The sequence below is a fragment of the Physeter macrocephalus genome, chromosome 7, assembly GCF_002837175.3.
Source record: "Physeter macrocephalus isolate SW-GA chromosome 7, ASM283717v5, whole genome shotgun sequence".
NCBI lineage: Eukaryota > Metazoa > Chordata > Mammalia > Artiodactyla > Physeteridae > Physeter > Physeter macrocephalus.
This window is the reverse complement of record NC_041220.1, coordinates 64,107,276-64,127,393: the sequence shown is the minus strand read 5'-3', so window position 1 is coordinate 64,127,393 and position 20,118 is coordinate 64,107,276. Positions and strand designations below refer to the sequence as shown.

General features: G+C 35.5%; 1 protein-coding gene across 10 annotated transcripts in view; it reads left to right on the top strand.

The window, feature by feature from the left end:
* ANKRD17 (ankyrin repeat domain 17) overlaps positions 1–17,576 on the top strand; it is a 164,422-nt gene extending 146,846 nt beyond the window's left edge. For 8 of the 10 annotated variants that reach the window (XM_024115383.3, XM_007126247.4, XM_028491898.2 and 5 more), the window contains 5 exons: positions 709–906; positions 12,511–12,759; positions 13,266–13,444; positions 13,851–14,015; positions 14,728–17,576. In XM_024115383.3, the coding sequence (XP_023971151.1) occupies positions 709–906; positions 12,511–12,759; positions 13,266–13,444; positions 13,851–14,015; positions 14,728–14,787 (851 nt within the window). In that variant the 3' untranslated portion in view covers positions 14,788–17,576. The remainder of the gene's footprint in view (positions 1–708; positions 907–12,510; positions 12,760–13,265; positions 13,445–13,850; positions 14,016–14,727) is intronic. The other 2 variants (XM_055086023.1, XM_028491899.2) reach the window with 1 other exon arrangement.
* Positions 17,577–20,118: the final 2,542 nt, after the last annotated feature.

Below are 20,118 nucleotides of genomic sequence, written 5' to 3'. Positions count from 1 at the left end.
GGGTTTTTTCGGTTTTGTTTTTGTTTTTTTATTTTAGTAGCACTCTTAAGTTCACAGCAAAATTGAGAGAAAAGTACAGGGGTTTTCCATATACCCCCTGCCTTCACACAGGCATAGCCTCCTTTATTACCAACATCCCACTCCAGAATGGTATTTTTGTTACAGTTGATGAACCTACAGTCACACATCCTTATCAAAGTCTGTAGTTTACATGAGGGTTCATTCTTGGTGCTGTACATTCTGTGGGTTTGAACAAAAGTCTAGTATAGTAACCATTATACTATCATCCAGAGTATTTTCAGTGCCTTAAAAATCCTTTGTGGTTTGCCTACTCATCCCTCCCTTCCCCATACGTTTTTTTAAATGTAAAATTTTATACAACTCCTTGGCCACCAAACCTATTTAAATTCTAGTGTTAATATTAAATCTATATGTATTCTATAATAAGTAATAAAATGTCAAAATTAAAATTAAATGTAAAATGTTTTCCTTGGTAATTTCTTTTTTATAGCTATCTTCATAAAATAAAGGGGGAAATAATGAGTGGAATAATGAGTGGAATAACTGGAAGAAGTAAGCAAGGAGAAATTTTTTTTAATAATCTAAAATATTTTTGGATATATTAGGGACCTCTTGGAATTTTACATTTTTCTAATTATATCTCCTAGGGGTAACTATTATAAATTATGATTATCTTCTACATTATAGGTATTGTCAATATGGACTCACCATATGGTTCTGTAACACCTTCTTCTACACATTTGGGAAACTTTGCCTCAAACCTTTCAGGAGGTCAAATGTATGGACCTGGGGCACCCCTTGGAGGAGCACCCACAGCTGCTAACTTTAACAGACAACATTTTTCCCCACTTAGTTTGTTGACTCCATGTTCATCAGCATCAAATGGTGAGTAATATACACTGTAGTTCCAGAGGAAGAGTTTGTCTGTATGTTCCCTTAAAAAACAAAAGGTTTTAAGTTTTTCAAAGTTTGGAATTTTTAAGTTTTAAATCTCTTAATAATTTAAATTCTATAAAAATGTAATTTGTATTCATGGCAATCGGAAATCAGGAGGAATTTAAATAGAATTTCCAGTTTTTTAAAGTATTAGAATCAACTTCGGCTCTATCAAACCTAGCATATTATATTGAAGTTAATTTCTAAGAGGGCTCATTTTTTGAGAATAAAAAATCTTGTTGTATCATCTATTGATTTACATTTACTTTCAGGTTTGAGACTATAGCTCCCAAGAAGAAAGATTTGTAGCCTTAAAAGTAGTATAAATATCATGTGCTTTTGGTCTACCTTTAAATCTCATCTATTACATAAATAATACAACTGATTTCACATTACCAGATGTGTGTTTTTAACTGTAGTCAGACTTTGAAGCAGTGATCAGATTTTTCAAACCAAGGAAGATCATTCATCAATAGGGAATTCAACTCACATTAAGAGAATTCCATAGTGAGGCTATTATTTGTGGTTATTTATTTATTTAGCGAGGATAAAGGCATCAAATTGCTTTCACCTTGAGGAAATTTTAATAAGAATCCATTTTTTTTTTAACTACCAAATTTCTTCTAACTATGTTAGAGCCCAGTTAATAGAGACTGGTTAACTGAATGAAAGAGTAAAAAAAAAAATTAGTATTTGAGAGATGCATATCAAAGTACACCGCCAGTGAAATCATGAAGTAAGGTGTAGCATATAGTGAATTTACATATTTATAGTTTTTCTTGTGTTTGTCAAATAACAAGGACTGTCACGTGGAATATTAATTATCCTTGTACAGGTGTCCCTAAGTGAAAAGAAGTGGTTTAGAAAGAATTCAAAGTGACTATGATAAAAACATGCCAGAAACAAAGTGAGAAGTATGAAAATACGAATGTAAGAAGAAAAAAAGTTTACAGCAGTTCTCATTGAGTATACTTTACCCATCTTTGAAAAAGCTTTAGAAAATTTCTTACGAATCATAATTGAGATAAAGTGAATATACTATAACATAGCTACTTAGCCTGGCTTATCTAAACTAAGCTATTAACAGAACACTGAAATTAAATATAACTCTAAGGAATAACTGATCATGACATTTTAGTCTTAACTATCTGGCTTATAAGGAAAGGTTATAGCCTCCGTTATTTAAAGCTGTATTCAATGCAACATAAATTTCTGTGTACTAGAGGAATATGGATATTTATTTATTTAGTTTATTATAAGGAAGATTGATAGGTATATATTGAATGGAAGGTAATTCACTCTGTATTAAAAATTGGCCTGGGCTTTCCTGGTGGCACGGTGGTTAAGAATCCACCTGCCAATGAAGGGGACACGGGTTCGAGCCCTGGTCCAGGAAGATCCCACATGCCACGGAGCAACTAAGCCTGTGCACCACAACTACTGAGCCTGTGCTCTAGAGCCCGTGAGCCACAACTACTGAAGTCCACGTGCCTAGAGCCCATGCTCTGCAACAAGAGAAGCCAACGCAATGAGAAGCCTGCACACTGCAACCAAGAGTAGCCCCCGCTTGCCGCAGCTAGAGAAATAGAGAAAGCCTGCACACAGCAATGAAGACCCAACACAGCCAAAAATAAATAAATAAATAAATAAATTTATTTATTTATTTATTTTAAAAGTTGGCCAAAAAAAGGAGGGGAATTCCCTGGCAGTCCAGTGGTTAGGACTCCGAGCTTCTATTGCCAGGGGCACAGGTTCGATTCCTGGTCAGGGAACTGAGATCCCGCAAGCCGCGCCACGTGGTGCAGCAAAAAAAAGAAAAAATTGGTACTTTATCCTAATTCAGGATTCTCTCCCTTTTGGGAGGTGAATTTGAAGAGATTTTAGGGCATGTTACAACAATTAAGAAAAAAAAAACCCAGAAAAGTAAAATATTGAGGATTACCAATGAACTCTGTTTGTAGTATAGCTAATAACCATATGTTAAATGATAATAACAATAACAACAGTTAATTTACTGAGGTTTAGATACTTTTCAAGGTAATTTTCCCCCCAGATTGCCTTTGTCAGCAAAATCCTAATATAAACAGTTAGGTGAGCTTAGACAAGTCATTTCAGTGAACCTCAATTTTCTGATCTGTTAATATCCACCACACTGGATTAGTTTAAGGAGTAAATGGGATAATCTCCTATTACTATTGGTTTACTATTATCTACTATTACTACTGTTATCTACTATTATCTACTATTACTGTTGGTCTTTCTTCTTTTTGATGATAATGAACAGTAAGTGTTAGTCCTGTTTTCTAATAGTTTTAGAAATGTTCTAATGGAATGGTAACAGAAGAGCAAACATATTTATAAATAGCCAGTGATTAAAAAGTCTGAAACATAATTTTTGAATGATTTTTACCTGCTTAGTTTTTTCTTTGACTCCTCTTAGAATTAGTTTTTATTCCTAAGTATATAACACATCTGGATCAGTGTCTTCTGAGTATGTTGAGCTGAAACTAAACCGTTATAGGAATAAAAAACATCTTCCTTAAAATATCTACATATGGGTGATTCATATTCACCTATTTATACATAAAAATAAGGATAGTCTTTGATTTTCATGTTCATAAAAAATAGGAATTGGGAGAAAAGGTGTTAAAATTGTAACATCATTGCTACTGAAATGTGTTACTTGAAATTTTTTGGTAGTTAATCTTTAAAATAGAATGGATTCTCAGAAGCAGAGAATGTTTTAAAATAAAAACATACTTACTGATATTAATGTTTATTACTTTAGGAAATACATTAGAGATTTTTTTTTCCCCTTTTGAACCATAAACCACTCAAGGTAAACATGTTGCATTTGATTATATCTCTAGGGTCTTTAAAGAGTAGCACAAAGAACCCGTGTATATACCCTCACCCCCACTCACTAATTGTTAACATGTTGCCACATTCCTCCCTTTCCCCACCATGTATCCCTGTGTGTATGAGTGAGTGAGTGTGTGTAGAGTATGTGTAGGGATTGTAGGGGTTTTTTTCCTGAATCATTTTAGAGTTAGTTGCACATATCAAGCTGATTTCCCCTATATACTCCAGATTATAATATTTTGGAAGAACAAGAACATTCTCTTCCACAACTACAATGCAGTTGTCAATTTCAGCAAATTTTACATTGATACATTATTATCTAATGTATAGTCCATATTCACATTTCATCACTTGTCCCAGTAATGCCTTTATTACTTCCTCTCATTCAAGATTCAAATCAGTATCACAGATTGCATTTAATTCCCATGTCTTTTTAGTCTCAGACAATCTGGAACTGTTTCCTTGTTTCCTTAGCCTTTCTGTATCTTTTCAAAGAAAGCTTTTTTTTTTTTTTCCAGATTATAGGTCAGTTGTTTGGTAAAATGCCTCAGTTTGTTTTTTTAATATTTCTTCGTGATTAAGTTTAAGTTATATATTTTTCACACGAATATTAGTATTAGTCAACATTGCACCCTTCTCACATTAGAAGGTATAAAATGTCAGTTTGTGCTATTATTGGTGCTGTTAACTTTGATCACTTGGTTTCACAGATTTCTACACTGTCAAATTGTCATTTTTCCTTTTGTAAGTTATAATTAATCTGTGGGGAGTTGCTTTGAGACAATTCTTATTCCTCATCAGACTTTCAGGCAGAATATAAGGGAACCGGGGGAAGAAGTAGCACTTATCTCAGTAGAAATAATAGTTTTATTTTTGTAACCATGTTAATGTTTATAAATTTAAAACAAAACCAACCTTGATGAAGGGAAAAACACTAAAATTGAATGTAAATAGAAACAAGTAAACCTATCTGTATTTTAGATTATTAACATAAACCTACTAAAAGAAAAAGAAACAATTCAAAAAACTCTTCAAGACAGTATTTTGTATACCCTTCAGTCTAAAGACAAATAAACTTCAGACAAATCTGCAATTCTACTTAGGACATTTGTTTTTTTATAATGTTATGGATAAACAATTTTAAAACTATATGGGGTATATTGTAAGGTTGAGCAAATGAATAAGTAAAAATATTGATGATGATGTGATCCAGGACTCTCACTGTAAGAAGAGAGAAATGTAGAGTAGAGTAAGGCAAAGAAGAACCCTATGGAATTGGATTGGAATTAGAGGATCAATATGAACTCATGATTTTATTTTATTATTATTATTTTTTAAAATAAATTTATTTATTTATTTTTGGCTGCGATGGGTCTTGCTGTGAGCGGGCTTTCTCTAGTTGCAGCAAGTAGGGGCTACTTTTCATTGAGGTGCACTGGCTTCTCATTGTGGTGGCTTCTCCTATTGCAGAGCACGGGCTCTAGAGCGCAGGCTCAGTAGTTGTGGCGCACAGACTTAGTAGCTCTGCGGCATGTGGGATATTCCTGGACCAGGGCTTGAACCCATGTCCCCTGCTTTGGCACTGCCTACTGAAAGGGCCTAGAAGCATTGAATTTTCAGTAGCACTAAGCATATTCAGTGTCCAGATCTGTCTGTTAAATATTTTAGTTCACTAAAAGAAACTAGGTCATCTCGGGGAGATAGCTGATTCGAGAGCTGGGGCAGGGAAAGTATAAGGGGAGCCTGCAAAAGTCTTAGAGTGTCAGAAAGTAATTCAGTGCTCAGATGATTGGGACATTTCAGAAGGACACAGGAGGTGGCTTGAAAGGGTCTCCCACTAGCCAAATTCAGGACAATTTGACCATCAAAATGAATAATGTCAGCTCATTGAATAAAACAAAAACCCATGTGTACATAATGATTGTAAATAAAATTTTAAAATGCAGAAGAGGGAATGTTGCTCCTTACAGTATAATGACAACTCATAAATGTAGAGGAATTATAATTTGAGTCATCATTTTGCAACTGTTAGAATGATTGATTCAGGCAAGACTCTCAGACTTTTACCTTTAATACTGAGCTTTTAACTAGTTTGCATTTTCCTTACCTAACGTAAATCTTAGTACTTTTTAATGACCATTTAGTTTGTTTCATCTGACTTCTAACTCTTCTTTAGGTAATCTCTTCACATGAGTGTAATTTCATGTTTTTGTTTATTTATGGTAGTCTTTTAAAATTTTGTTTTTAGTATTTATATTTTTCTTAAAAATTGCCATTCTGGGTGCTGTTGTAGAACTAACCACAGAAGCATGACTTATTTTTCACAATATATGTATCTGGTTTATGTACTTGAACAGGTTTTATCAACACTTCTCCATACATTCCACTTCTCTTTTCCCTCTCCCTCTTTAGGACATCAGGACATGGTATTAGGACTCTGACAAATTTAAGTTGGGATGTGGGGGACATGGGTCCCTTCCTTAAAAAAAAAGAAAGAAAGAAAGCAAAGAACCTTCCTTGAGGCCCGCAAACAGCAGATTGGTGATGCCCAAGATCCATCTGCATACAGGCTGGGCAGAGATCACTTCAGCCCTTATCCCACTCAAACTGCTAAGGTCTATCCTACCAACATTCAACCAGTCCATGCATTGAGTACTGATCACTGGCTCTGGTCTGTGAGTTTCAGGCCTTGGCAGATTTAGTCAGTGGGCCATTTTGACATTCAGTCTTACAAAGCTGTTGTCGGATCAAAAAGCAGTAAAAAAGCATTACAGTTTTTTAAGGAAAAAATTAATTTCACATCGTGACTCAGTACACATGTACCTGTGTGTGATTGAAATATATTTACAAAACAATACTTATCCTTACAATATATGTTGCATGCTGGTATTTTCTATTCTGTTTTCTTTAACCTTTAAAAAATTTTTTTACTTTAGTCATGACCAACCACATTCATCTCATGATCTACTATAGTTTAATCAACACTGAACTGAAGCGTGAAAGTACAGTGTAATTTTCCTGCAGGAGCACTTTTTCCATTTGTAAGTCACATTGCTCTTTCAATTTGAATTCAGGACCCTGTTGTCATTTCAGAACTGAGGTGGATTTACTGAAGCTTCAGTTTCAGGATAATCTTATTTGCAAGGGGCCCTGCCAAGGTCCTGTACCTGATTTTGTATTTGTAGTTTCGCATTCTTTTTCTAAAACAGATTCCCAAGATTATATAGGATCCCACAAAACCTCTAAAACCTGTTTTTTCTCTAATATATGTTAGCATATTTAATAACATGACTCTGATTTAGATTTTGCTTTTTTTCTAATTAAAGAAATTATAATAATTAGAGATGAGAAGAGAAATTATAATTAGGCTCTTTTCGTAGCAAGGAATATAGACCGACCCAAGCAATCTCAAGGAAAATGGTGTTTACTTTAAGGCTATGCAGGGCGATCTTCAGAACTGTCCAGAATTTAATACAGCAACTCTATCTCTTTCTATAGCGGATTTATGATCTCTCACTCATGGTCTGTTTCTTATCTTGCTTACTCTCTTTACACCTAGGCTTCTTCGTAATCTCATCTTATATATGGTCCTCAAAGATTCAATTCATAGTTAATTAAACCCGTTTTTCTCTGTTTACCAATTGCACCTTTCTGATTGAGAAATATGGTTGGCTCAGCTCATATGTTCAAGTAAGGTGGTCAGTCATAGATTATCAACTAGCCTGAAGTAGATCATTGTTTAGTCAGATGCCTGATGTTAGTCCAGTTAAGCCATCAGGAAGGAAGCAGAAAACATCATCTGATAAACTTAAAAAAAATAAAATAAAAAAACAACAAACTATGGCTAGTGAGGTGGCAGAATCTGGGAAAAGGGAAAATTTTTATTTTTTCAGGCTTTCTCTAGTTGTGGTGAGCAGGGGCTACTCTTTATTGTGGTGCACTGGCTTCTCATTGCAGTGGCTTCTCTTGTTGTGGACTATGGGCTCTAGGCACGCAGGCTTCAGTAGTTGTGGCATGCGGGCTCAGTAGTTGTGATTTGCAGGCTCTAGAGCGCAGGCTCAGTAGTTGTGGCGTATGGGCTTAGGTGCTCCGCGGCATGTGGGATCTTCCCGGACCAGGGAACGAACCGGTGTCCCCTGCATTGTCAGGCCGATTCTTATGTACTGTGCCACCAGGGAAGTCCCAGGGCAAATTTCTTAAATGAGGTGGGTTAGCAGGCAAGCCTAGTTATTCTGCTCATTTAAACAGAATATGGAGGGTTTCTGGGGACCTCCCTAGTGGCGCAGTGATTAAGAATCCACCTGCCTACGCAGGGCACACAGGTTCGATCCCTGGTCTGGGAAGATCCCACATGCCACAGAGCAACTAATCCTGTGCCCCACAACTACTGAGCCTGTGCTCTAGAGCCCGCAAGCCACAACTGCTGAGCCCGCGTGCCACAACTACTGAAGCCTGCGTGCCTAGAGCCTGTGCTCCACAGCAAGAGAAGCCACCGCAATGAGAAGCCCGGGCACCGCAACAAAGAGTAGCCCTTGCTCGCCGCAACTAGAAAAAGCCCACTTGCAGCAATGAAGATGCAACGCAGCCAAAAATAAATAAATTTAAAAAAAAAAAGAATATGGAGGGTTTCTGTTATTTTGCTTTGCTTTTGTTTTTTGAAGGATACAGCAAAAGAGTGAAAAACTAGCTCTAACGTAGAAGTTAAGGCAGGCTCCCAGAGATGAGTCTGAGGGAAGGTAGGATTCATTCATCCTCCTTCCATCAGTCCTTCCTGCTTGCCTTCCACCTCGCTTCCTTCCTCCCTGTCACCTTTGACTATGTCTTCGTGTTAGTTTTTGGGTTGATTTTTCTCAGGTATATAATTGTGCCCTTTCAATATGTAGTTTAAAAAACAAAAAATAGAACTTTGTGTATCATATTTACAATTTCTTGTGTTCCTTGCAGTTCGATTTAATCTTTTCTGGAATATTGTTTCATTTCTAATCCTTTCCTGAGTTTTGTCATCTTGTTTCTAGTTTTACTAATTCTGAATTATGTTGTTCTTTCAAATCTTTTTCTTTTATTTCTTTAAGCTCACTTTGGAATTTTAGATTATAGTCTCTTTCTGATGTGCCTTTAGAATATTAGGCTAGACTATAGCTTTCTTTCTGGCATGCTTTTATTGTCTACGACAGCGGTCTCCAAGGACAGCAGCAGCAGGGACTGGTTTTTTTGGCAGCGGGGACTGGTTTCGTGGAAGACAGTTTTTCTATGGATGGGGGTAATGGGAGCGATGGAGAGTGCAGATGAAGCTTTGCTCGCTTGTCCTCCGCTCACCTCCTGCTGTGCGGCCCGGTTCCTAACAGGCCGCGGACCAGTACCGGTCTGCGGCCCAGGGGTTGGGGGCCTCTGGTCTGCAAGTTACTATGGGTCCACATCTCCTTTTGTTCATATAATAGCTCTGCATGGAATTCGACTGCAGTTCTATTTTGTTTTGCATTTTTTAATGAAGTGAGTTTTCCTGAACATTTAGAAGGAATAAGTGGATCAGGATATCTTCTCTAGCTTAAAGACTCTAGAATTTCCTCTTATAAGGAAGTGTTTAAAAATATGGTCTTATACTTTGTTAAATCTCCTGGCTTTGTTGTCCCTACCCACCCATCCAACCTACCCGCCTACTTCCACCTCTGCCCTACTCTTGACTGGATATTCTCTTCACTTTGCTTTTGTTGTCGCTTTCCTATTCAGTTTAGAATCTGTTCCCAGAAGTTTCTTGTCAGTGTAGGACTTTATCAGCAGGTACCTTTAAGAAGTCATAGCGGGGACTTCCTTGATGGTCCAGTGGTTAAGAATCTGCCTTCCAATGCAGGGGACATGGGTTCGTTCGATCCCTGCTCGGGGAACTAAGATCCCACATGCTGTGGGGCAACTAAGCCTGCACGCTCTAGAGCAGGGGTTCCCAGCCCCCGGTCTGCAGCCTGTTAGGAACCAGGCCTCACAGCAGGAGGTGAGTGGCGGGCGAGTGAGCAAAGCTTCATCTGCTGTTCCCCATTGCTCCGCATTGCTCACATTACCACCTGAATCATTACCCCCATTACCACCTGAACCATTCCCCACCCCCCCACACATCCCCCACCCTGTGGAAAAACTGTCTTCCACAAAACTGGTCCCTGGTGCCAAAAAGGTTGGGGACCACTGCCCTGGAGCCCGCGCGCTCTGGAGCCCGCGCACCACAACTAGAGAAGCCCGCGCACCGCAATGAAAGATCCCACATGCTGCAATGAAGATCCTGCGTGCCGCAACTGAGACCCAATGCAGCCGAATAAATAAATAAATAAATATTTTTTAAAAGTCATGGGGCCCAAGTTGCTCCAGCTTTTTCATACCTTACTGTGAATCCCTTACAATCACCCATGCACAGGCAGAATTCTCCCACTTTCACCTGCTGTTCTCAGATTGGCCTGCCCTGCTTTCCTTTGAATACCTTTGACTGTTTTGTGGCTCTCCTATTCTCAGGTCTAGAGAATTGCTTCCTTCCACACAGATGCTGCCACTACACGAGTCTTATAGCTGTTGGTGATTTGTCCCCATTCACTTGTATCTTTGGATTCATTTGAATGTCTTGTCTGTTTTGTTATAGATGTTATCCATGGGTTTTGGGCTTAGCTAACTTAGTGGCTTTTTTTAATGGGAAGAATCAAAAAACCTGTGCTACTGTTACTTCCATCATCCTAGAATTCCTTCTTATACCACTGTAAGATGAATTTTTTAATATTTATAATTTTTTTAAAGACACATGTGGCTTTTCCATTTTCTTGTTATTTGTTAAAAGTAAATGCTGTCAAGTAATGCTAATGGATCCATGACCGCAGGAAATATATTTTAATTTTTCATTAGAAGGTAATAGTTTTCTTGGTTTACTTTTACAGTTAAGTCCATGTTTCATGTTTTTGTTCCCCAATGAAATCAGTATCCATACAATAAATTATAATTTATAAGGTACTTTAGCATTCATTCCTTTTAGTTAATAGTCACTACGTCTCATTGAGTGGCGGTACTATCAATTTAACCAAAATAGACCTCTGCAAGTACTAGTAAGGTGGAATTGATCTCCACAGTATTTTCCAATGTTGTATGATTCTCAAATATATGTGAGAAGTCTTCTAAAAAACATGTTCAGGCCAATAATATTATTGAATTTTCTTTGTCTTCCAAGTTCCTTGAAAAGTACCACAGGAAATAGAAGCACTATGTTTGTGTGTACAGATAGATAGATTGATTGATTTTGTAAATTTATTAGCTCCCTGAATCCTTTTGGATAGATACACACACACACACACACACACACACACTCATTCCCACGCACACGCACGTACATATAGAAAACTTAAATGCAAAGATAAATGAAAAAATATTAAATGACTATCACTAGGGCATAGAGTCAGACAGTTATGAATAAATTGTTATCTATGCAGGTAACTGTTTTGACTTTTTAAAAATTAATTAATTTATTTATTCATTTTTGGCTACGTTGGGTCTTCGTTGCTGCACACAGGCTTTCTCTACTTGTGGCGAGCGGGGGCTACTCTGGTTGTGGTGCACAGGCTTCTCATTGCGGTGGCTTCTCTTGTTGCGGAGCACAGGCTCTAGGCTCTTGGGCTTCAGTGGTCGTGGCACACGGGATCAGTACTTGTGGCTCGTGGGCTCCAGAGCACAGGCTTCAGTAGTTGTGGCACATGGGCCAGTTGCTCCGTGGCATGTGGGATCTTCCTGGACCAGGGCTCGAACCCGTGTCTCCTGCACTGGCAGGCGCATTCTTAACCACTGTGCCACCAGGGAAGCCCAACTGTTTTGACTTTTAAGCTTCAAGCTCCTCCACAGTTTAGACTCTATTTAAATTTAAATGTGCTTGAGATTTGAACTTTTCATAAGAAATACAGTTTTGGTTATTTCTGTTTATCCTTCTTCTCTGTAGTGTGTAAAGAGATTAAATCACTAATGAATGCTCCCAAATTGCCTATATTAAGAACTAGCCTTGTTTTGATAAGTAGAGCTTAAACCACCATTTCTAAAAGTGTTCTGTGGAATACCCACAAGACACAATGAAACAGTTGGGTTATGAAGCATAGCCTTCTGTTGGTATTTTATCAGCATATTAAAGTTCTGTGAAGTCCTGATTTAAAGAAACTTATTTTTTTCTTAAGCTTGATCTTCTAAATTTGTTAGATACCTGAATATCTTTGTTTTTTCATCATAACATACCAAAGGACAAATGTTCCCAAGGAAAATAGTTTGAGAATTGCCAATACAGGCAGTGGTTTTCCCCACCTCCATTTTGTTGTTGTCATTGTTGTTTGTTTTTTTAATTTAAATATTGTCTTCTCATTGCTCTGGTGTTATATTTTACTCACTGTCAAGGGTAAATTTATTTAAATATTAATTAGTGTGTAGTTGCAGCATTCACATCTTCACATTCTACTATCATGAAACTAAATGGGAAAATTGCGAGCCAAATTAAAAGCTGACTGCAAAGTCGTAGAACTTTAACCGAATTTTAATATACATAATTTATTATCTAAGCATTTATATTCAAATTTCATTTTTCCTCAAAGAATGCATATTTAAGGTGTCTTCAGAATTTAAGATTTTGTTTTACAAAAGTACAGGCTGTATAGTTGACATGTATATTATTTGAAAATATCTTTTCTCTAGATTCTCCTGCACAGTCGGTATCCTCCGGAGTTCGTGCACCTTCTCCTGCCCCATCATCAGTACCTTTAGGGTCAGAAAAGCCCAGCAACGTCTCTCAGGATAGAAAAGTTCCAGTCCCTATTGGGACGGAACGTTCTGCACGTATCAGGCAAACTGGAACTTCAGCTCCATCTGTTATTGGGAGTAATTTGTCCACATCAGTAGGGCATAGTGGCATCTGGTCCTTTGAAGGGATTGGTGGCAATCAAGGTATGATATGCTATTCTGCTTACTGGAAAGTAAGTTTATGCATTTAACTAAAATATTGTAAGCAGTATTTAATTATCATAGGCATTCTTAAAAAATCTGTATTCGTATCTTTTTGTTTTGACTAATCAATTTATTTAAGAGTTTGAAACATTTTTTTGTTCCCATGTGAGCTCTTACTGAATTTATCATTGCTTTCTGAAGATAGTTTAATGCAAGCATATTATTTTCTTCATATTAAGGAAATATTAATATTTCTTTTGGGTCTCTTAAGCTTTTATCTTAGCTTTTTTTGTTTTGTAATACAAAGTGTTTATGTTACTTTGTTAGGCTATTATGTCACTACCTACAAACATGGAAATACTGTGGTAAATATGTAAAAGTAGGTCATTATTCTGAAGGAATTCACAATTCAATGTGGAAAATTTTCGAAATATATAAATTTTTTTTGCTGTTTTCTGATTTTAAATATCACCAATTATTTTTTCCGCCTCTTTATTTTCCCTCAGACAAAGTAGACTGGTGTAACCCTGGGATGGGAAATCCTATGATGCACAGGCCGATGTCTGATCCAGGAGTGTTTTCACAGCATCAAGCAATGGAGCGAGAGAGTACAGGAATTGTAACTCCTTCTGGTACATTCCATCAGCATGTTCCTGCAGGATACATGGACTTTCCTAAAGTTGGGGTAATGGTGATTTAAAAGCATTTTCATTATTTCGAAATGATTTTCTGATTATTAGCCTTATTTCACTTACCAGAGTATAAGTGTTTCTGAAATGATGCTGGAGCTTTGGCTTGGAATTACAGGTCAAAATCTGGCTAAAATATAAACATTTATAAATCCTGATTTTGTCCCAGTTGTTTAGAGAAATGTTTTTTGACAAAATATTTTATATACTAGGCTTATAGTATCTTCTGTTTAGTGCTAGACGAAATCATATTATGGAAAATAACTTTTACATCACCTAGATAACTTACACTTTTCCAAAATGAGGTGACGTTTCAGATACCAGTTTTAAGGCTATTGATTATAGTGGGAAAAGTAACCAGTGACTTGAATGTCCATAATCTTTGTTTTCTCCTCTTTTAAGGGTATGCCTTTTTCTGTGTATGGGAATGCAATGATTCCTCCAGTAGCACCTATTCCTGATGGTGCTGGAGGACCCATATTTAATGGCCCTCATGCTGCGGACCCCTCTTGGAATTCCCTGATAAAGATGGTTTCAAGCTCCACAGAAAATAATGGCCCTCAAACGGTAAGGCTGATCATTCAGTGAACTTTTCTTTAGTGTTTATGAGCTGCCAAGACAAATGGAATAAAGATAAATCATTGTTGTGAGAGAGTATGGTGAATATGGGCAGTTGAGGAAATTGAGGGAAGTTTAATATAGCTGAAATACAGCAGAGTGATATGGAAAATGGTAACAAAGGTAGTGGTTTGGGGCTAAAATTATGAAAGGCATAATATAATATATTCTATTGGGTGGTAAGTAAAAGATTTTAAGTTGCAAAGTGTTGTAATGTAATTTTATGTATCAGAATTTACTAGTGGTGTGAAAAGGGCCATCTAGAGGTTATTTATTAAAAGTATTATAAATGTCAAAACAGTATATAACTGTGAAAATGCACAGAAATGGTTGTATATTTTAGCTTATTATGGTATATGTTTAATACCTGATTCATTTTCCTTCCACAATCCTCAACCTGTATGTACTCAGATAATGGTTTTTAAAAAACGATGATAATTCAGATCCTGTTTGAGGGATAAGAGGAGAGGCAGGAAAACAACAGATAAAAGTGGTTTATCACTGCTTTTCTTCATTGTTTCCCAGCATGTTGCAAACTGATTGAGACTTAGCTATTTTAGTTCATAAATATTAGGAGCACTTCCTTAGTGTTGAAGAGTTTTGTTTTAATCAAATATATGTTCAATACATATTTAATAAAATGTGTGCTCTGTATTCATAGGTGTGGACTGGACCCTGGGCACCTCACATGAACAGTGTGCATATGAACCAGCTTGGCTGATGAGGATCAGCTTGTTAGCCTGCAGATTCCTTTTCATTCAGAGGAAATCACAAGTGGCCGAAAAAAAATTTATGCTCCCAAATCATTCTACTGATGTGCTTGACTGAAGTGTGTAGGCTTTTTGCAGAAGAACTTACTAACTGACCTATTTTCTGTGAACATTTGTGACTGCCCATTCCCCATCATCATCTGTTTTACTTTAGTTAGCATTTTTCTTATCATTTTTCTTTTTTTCTTTCCCTCTTCCCCTTTGGACATAACTTTCTGTTGAAGCTGTTCTTTGGCTGGTTGGTTTTAGTACTGTAAACTGCTTCTGAGCAAACACGGAAATTTAGCAAAATTATGTAAACTTGATCCTGAAGTTTTAGAATGGCAAATAAATGTACAATTGTTTACATAACAGAAAAGGCTAAGCAGAAAGTAAATTTCAATATGTCAGTATAGAGGCTCTACTTTATGTAGACTTAAATTAATGTGAGATATGTACCTTCATATTCAGAAATCTGGATGTTTCCTTCATACATTAAACTATTAATAAGTACAACTTTTTTGCTTGTGTAATTTAAGTATAAAGTAAAACAATGGGCATTATCAGTGAATGCTTCCCGACGTTGGCTTTTAAAATACCCATGCTTCTCTCTTTTGAGTTTGTTTGCAGCAAGGCACATATAGAATAAGAAATTTATCACTTTTTCATGTCTCTTTATTACCTTGTCACACTTTTAAAACTAATACACACTTCTCTCTTCATTCTTTTTTTCTCTCCTCACCCTTACCACTAATACCGGTAAAATTTTCTTGCTGATAGTGAAATAATTCTGTAAAGATTTTTACTCTAATGGCTGCTACGGAGAGGTGGAGAATCTTCATCATCACCTGTTGTTTCTTCTAACCATAAAACATACAGTCTTTTTGAGAATTTAAAAAGCCACCACTGGTTCCCAGTCAGCATACATAAGCTCTTAATATACTGTTTATTATTAAACAATTCAATGTACTATTTTATATTGGATAATATTGATTCTTAACACTGGCTTTCTAGTCACCAGGAGTCAACATAAAAATTCCAGTTTTCAGTAATTTAGTGTAAGGTGTTTGTTTTTTTGTTTTCAATTTTAAAGGCTTCTTAATCTCTACACTTGTGTATTAAAAGTGAAAGGGATCAACAGCTAACTTGGGGCAAGTAATAAAATACATTTTGCATTTTTCATTAAGACAATTTATGGTAGACATGAACACACAGGTTACAAAATAAAGTCTCCATTTAACCTGTTTATATAAGACACAGGGCCACACTAAACTACTCAGTGGAATTTATCTATTCAGTTCACTTGAAACAATAAACAGTAACATATCCAAGAAGAATATGTGTCCTACCGTCTCATGTGGAAAAATAAATTATATGGTTGAAATGTAAAAGAAAGTAAGCATAAAAGTGAAATAATGTATATATCAATCTGTCTTTTTTAAAAAAAAATTAGACCTAAATTCCTCACTGTTGAAACATAAACATTAACTAAGATTCAGATAGCTCACCCACAGTTGACAATATTAATATGGTTCCTTGGCTGTTCAAGTAAATGAAATGATTTCTTTATTCTGGTAGCCTGAGTAAAGAGTAAAAAAGATTTCTCAAACATATCCAGAAGTTTGTAAACAACACATTTATATCTTTTATTTTAGGAGGTGGTCTTAAAATATATAAATTTGTTTTCCTACCTGTCCTTGATTGATATGACCAAATTTAAAGGAAAAGCTAAATGATGTCCTACAAATAAATATACTTATGACATAAAATTATTGCACTTTACTAAGAAAGGGGTATAATGCTATTTAACAGTATTTTATATATGACTTTTGCCACCATCCTATAATTTTTTGCTTAATTTCTTTGCTGTGTTTACTAGAGTTTATTTTCTAATTAAAATAATCTTGCTAGATAACAGATACTAGCCAGTATTTATCAAAACACATGACTTGTGTTGACTCACAAAAGTGAATTTCTTAAGATAGGGTGTCTTACTAAAAAAGAAAAGGAAAAAAAAACCCTATATATATTTTTTTATTTTAAAGCTATAGGACAGGGGAGTATTGATTGGAATGTTCCTTATTTAGTTTTGGGGATCAGACTTGTTAAATACAATACCATGGTTCTAGAAGTCTGTAGTAGGAACATTTTTCAAATACATTTTTTATATTTCAGATGTAATGCAGTGCACTTTTATTTGAACAATAAAAAAACATAATCTTTTGAGACCATGCAGGTCTTTTTTTTCCCCCTTTTTTAAAGTATGTGGTATGTATAATTGCAGACTATGTAAGGTATTTCTTTTCTCTTATTCTTTTAAGAAGCAGCTTAACTCTTGGACATAACAGTTAGGTTAATTCACACCTTAAATCCCAAAATAGTTACTATCCCAATTATTGTGTAATCTGTTAATACCAACCATTCCATTTTAGAGATAATTTGTTTACTTGTGCCAAGAGAATCCCCATTTCATGCCTTTTCAACATATATTTCAACATATACCAATATATTCAAAACAAGTAATTTTAGTATTCATGTGATATTTTCCCCTTCTGTTCCCTGTTACTGTAAAGTTAAATCATTTTATTTTATTAGTAATTGAAAATTAATTTTTTTTGGTAATTACTATACTTACCTTACAGTCATTTTTCTTCTCAGGAAAAAGAAGGAGGTAAATAGTTCACTAACTGTTCCTGTCTTGTTTTTCATGAAAATATTAGTCCATTTTTCTTTTGATTCAAATGACCTAATACACATTTCATAAAAACTATTTTGCACAATAGTTTGCACAATAGTGAATATGGTATTCACTTTAGTTTTAAAACAATACAAAGTGTTAAACTGGAAATCTCGCATTACAGAACAGAACATTTAAAGAATGACAAAACTTTCAAATAACAAATTTTTAAATCAGGATTATTTCAAAATGATTAAAATAGCAAAGGAAAACCATTACACTGTTTTTCATTACTAATATGGAGATTCAGTATTCCAGTACTCAATGTATTTTGACTTTAGATAAATGCATCTATTCAGATGTCTTTTAATATTAATGTTTGGGACACTTACATTATACTTTGTAAATTCTGGATGCTCCTGAATCTCTTTGGAAATATATATATCCTATTGATAAATGCTTAAACAAGTCACAACACTTAATTACTGGTGTTATTGTGAATTAACTGGTGTTATTGTGAATCAACTGGTGTTAATTCCAGGTGACTGGAATTTAGGGTGAGCGCATCATTAGTGCTTTAATACTTAATTTACTGTGTTACACACCTTGATTGCAAAAATACCATCACTTACCATTTTGGGTAAGTGAATATAGAGAAAAATGTGCCACTGTGGCTTAGAAATTCTTAGAAATAAGAATTTCTTTATGTGACACTTGGAATGTAGGACTAATAGATGTGTTACAAGGGGTCTCATATTAAACTTCTACCTTTAAATGAATTCACACTTTTGAAAAGTAAAAGCCAATTTTGCATGCTCAGTACTTAAAAATCAATGATAAGATAATACGAGAGGATATTTTTTAATGAGAGAAAAAACCTAATTCTACATTAGGTATCTTTGGTTTTAAAAAGTAATGTATTAAAGAAATAGGAGAAAGAGAAGAAATTAAATCTGATTCCCAGGGAACACTAACAATTCCTTGTGAAAATATTCTTTAAAGTCAAACATTTCAGAAGGCATATATGTTCGAAATGAGAAATTTAAATGACTGTACATATATACAGTTTATGTATAATAGCCTACATTCATATTTTGACCTCCATTCCTATGTTCAGCACAGCGATGGATAAGAATTTCAGAAACTTTAGAAAGTAAATAAAATATATAGTCTTTGTTTTTAAGGAGTTTAAATAAAATTAAGAAAAAAGTGTGATGTAAGAATAAAAGACAGGAATAGGCTAATAATGTTGAACTTTAAAAAAATGTTTAGTATGTCCATTTGCAAAGTATATGATTTCATTTGGCTGGTTTGCCCAATATTTGCATGGTCATTTTGTACTGTACTCTGCAACTCAAAAGATACAAGGTATCACAATGTTTGTTACCAGTACATACATATACATGAGTGCTAACACTTCTTTTGCATTGGGCTTTATAATTGACATACTTTTCCCAACATTCTCTACCAAGTAGACAGCCAGTTCTGATCATCCTCATTATTCAAATTTTAAAATGCATGTTTATGAAATTAGCAAGTTAAATATTCATAAATTTTATTTACATCACAATATTCAAACTTAAAACAATGGAACATTTGTAAATGAGAATGTAATTTGTGACCCCAAAATATAGCAGAAAGGGTGGACCTACACTGGTTGAAGAGGTCCCAGTCCCAACTCGTGATACAGCTCAACAGAAGGAAGTCTTAGGAGTTTGAGGAATAGCTTGACAAACTCTTGATTTAAATTATATGAACAGTGAATGCATAAATATGAATTTTTCACTTTAGGATCTTTATCCTTTAATCTCCTTTTCTCCTGGATATCAAAAGATCAGATTCCCTAAGTTTATGTGCCACTGTGGAAGGGCCAACTCCTAACGTCATCAGTTCTCTGGGAGGAGAGGAATGCAGCAGTATAGAAGTTGCTTCTTTACTCTCACAATCTTTAGGCCAAGATATTTCCCTCTCAAATTCCTTTCCACTTTAAATCAGTAATCAGTAGCAACAGGTTGCTTGTTTTAACTTGACAAACGAATAGGGAGACAGATTTTTACCTTTAAAAAGGAAATTCTATGTAGTACATATATTGGGATGTGTGTGTTAACATTCAAAAATTCATGCATGATTTTATCAGCCAATTTGAAGGAAGATGACTTCCAGAATCCAGAGGAAAGGGTATATCTGGTACCCTTGGGTAGGTGTATAATGAAGCAAGAACAGTAGCTTCAGTTTGACATTACCCCAACATTGGTTGGAGCCGTCGTTTTAATCAACGTTTTATTCCTCACAACACAATTTGGCCTCTAGGTGTAGGGGTGACCCTTCTTTTAGGAAACTCCTTCATGTCATTCCCGTGTTTGCTTTTGCCAGGAACAGAAAGCCCCAAATTAATCCATGTACATTTAGCCTATTCCTTTTAACCAGAAGACACCTAATGTTGCTGTTCAGGCTCTTGAAAGCTTATATAGGATATATGTTAAGCCCCAGTAAAGAATTCACCGCGCTGCCAGTGATAATTCCCCTTAACTCAGGAGATGGTACTTTACCCTTAACATAAGGTGTTTTGCTGCTCTTTATGATGAAAGAAAACACTTAAGTTGGGTCTGAAAATGTCTTATTAGGA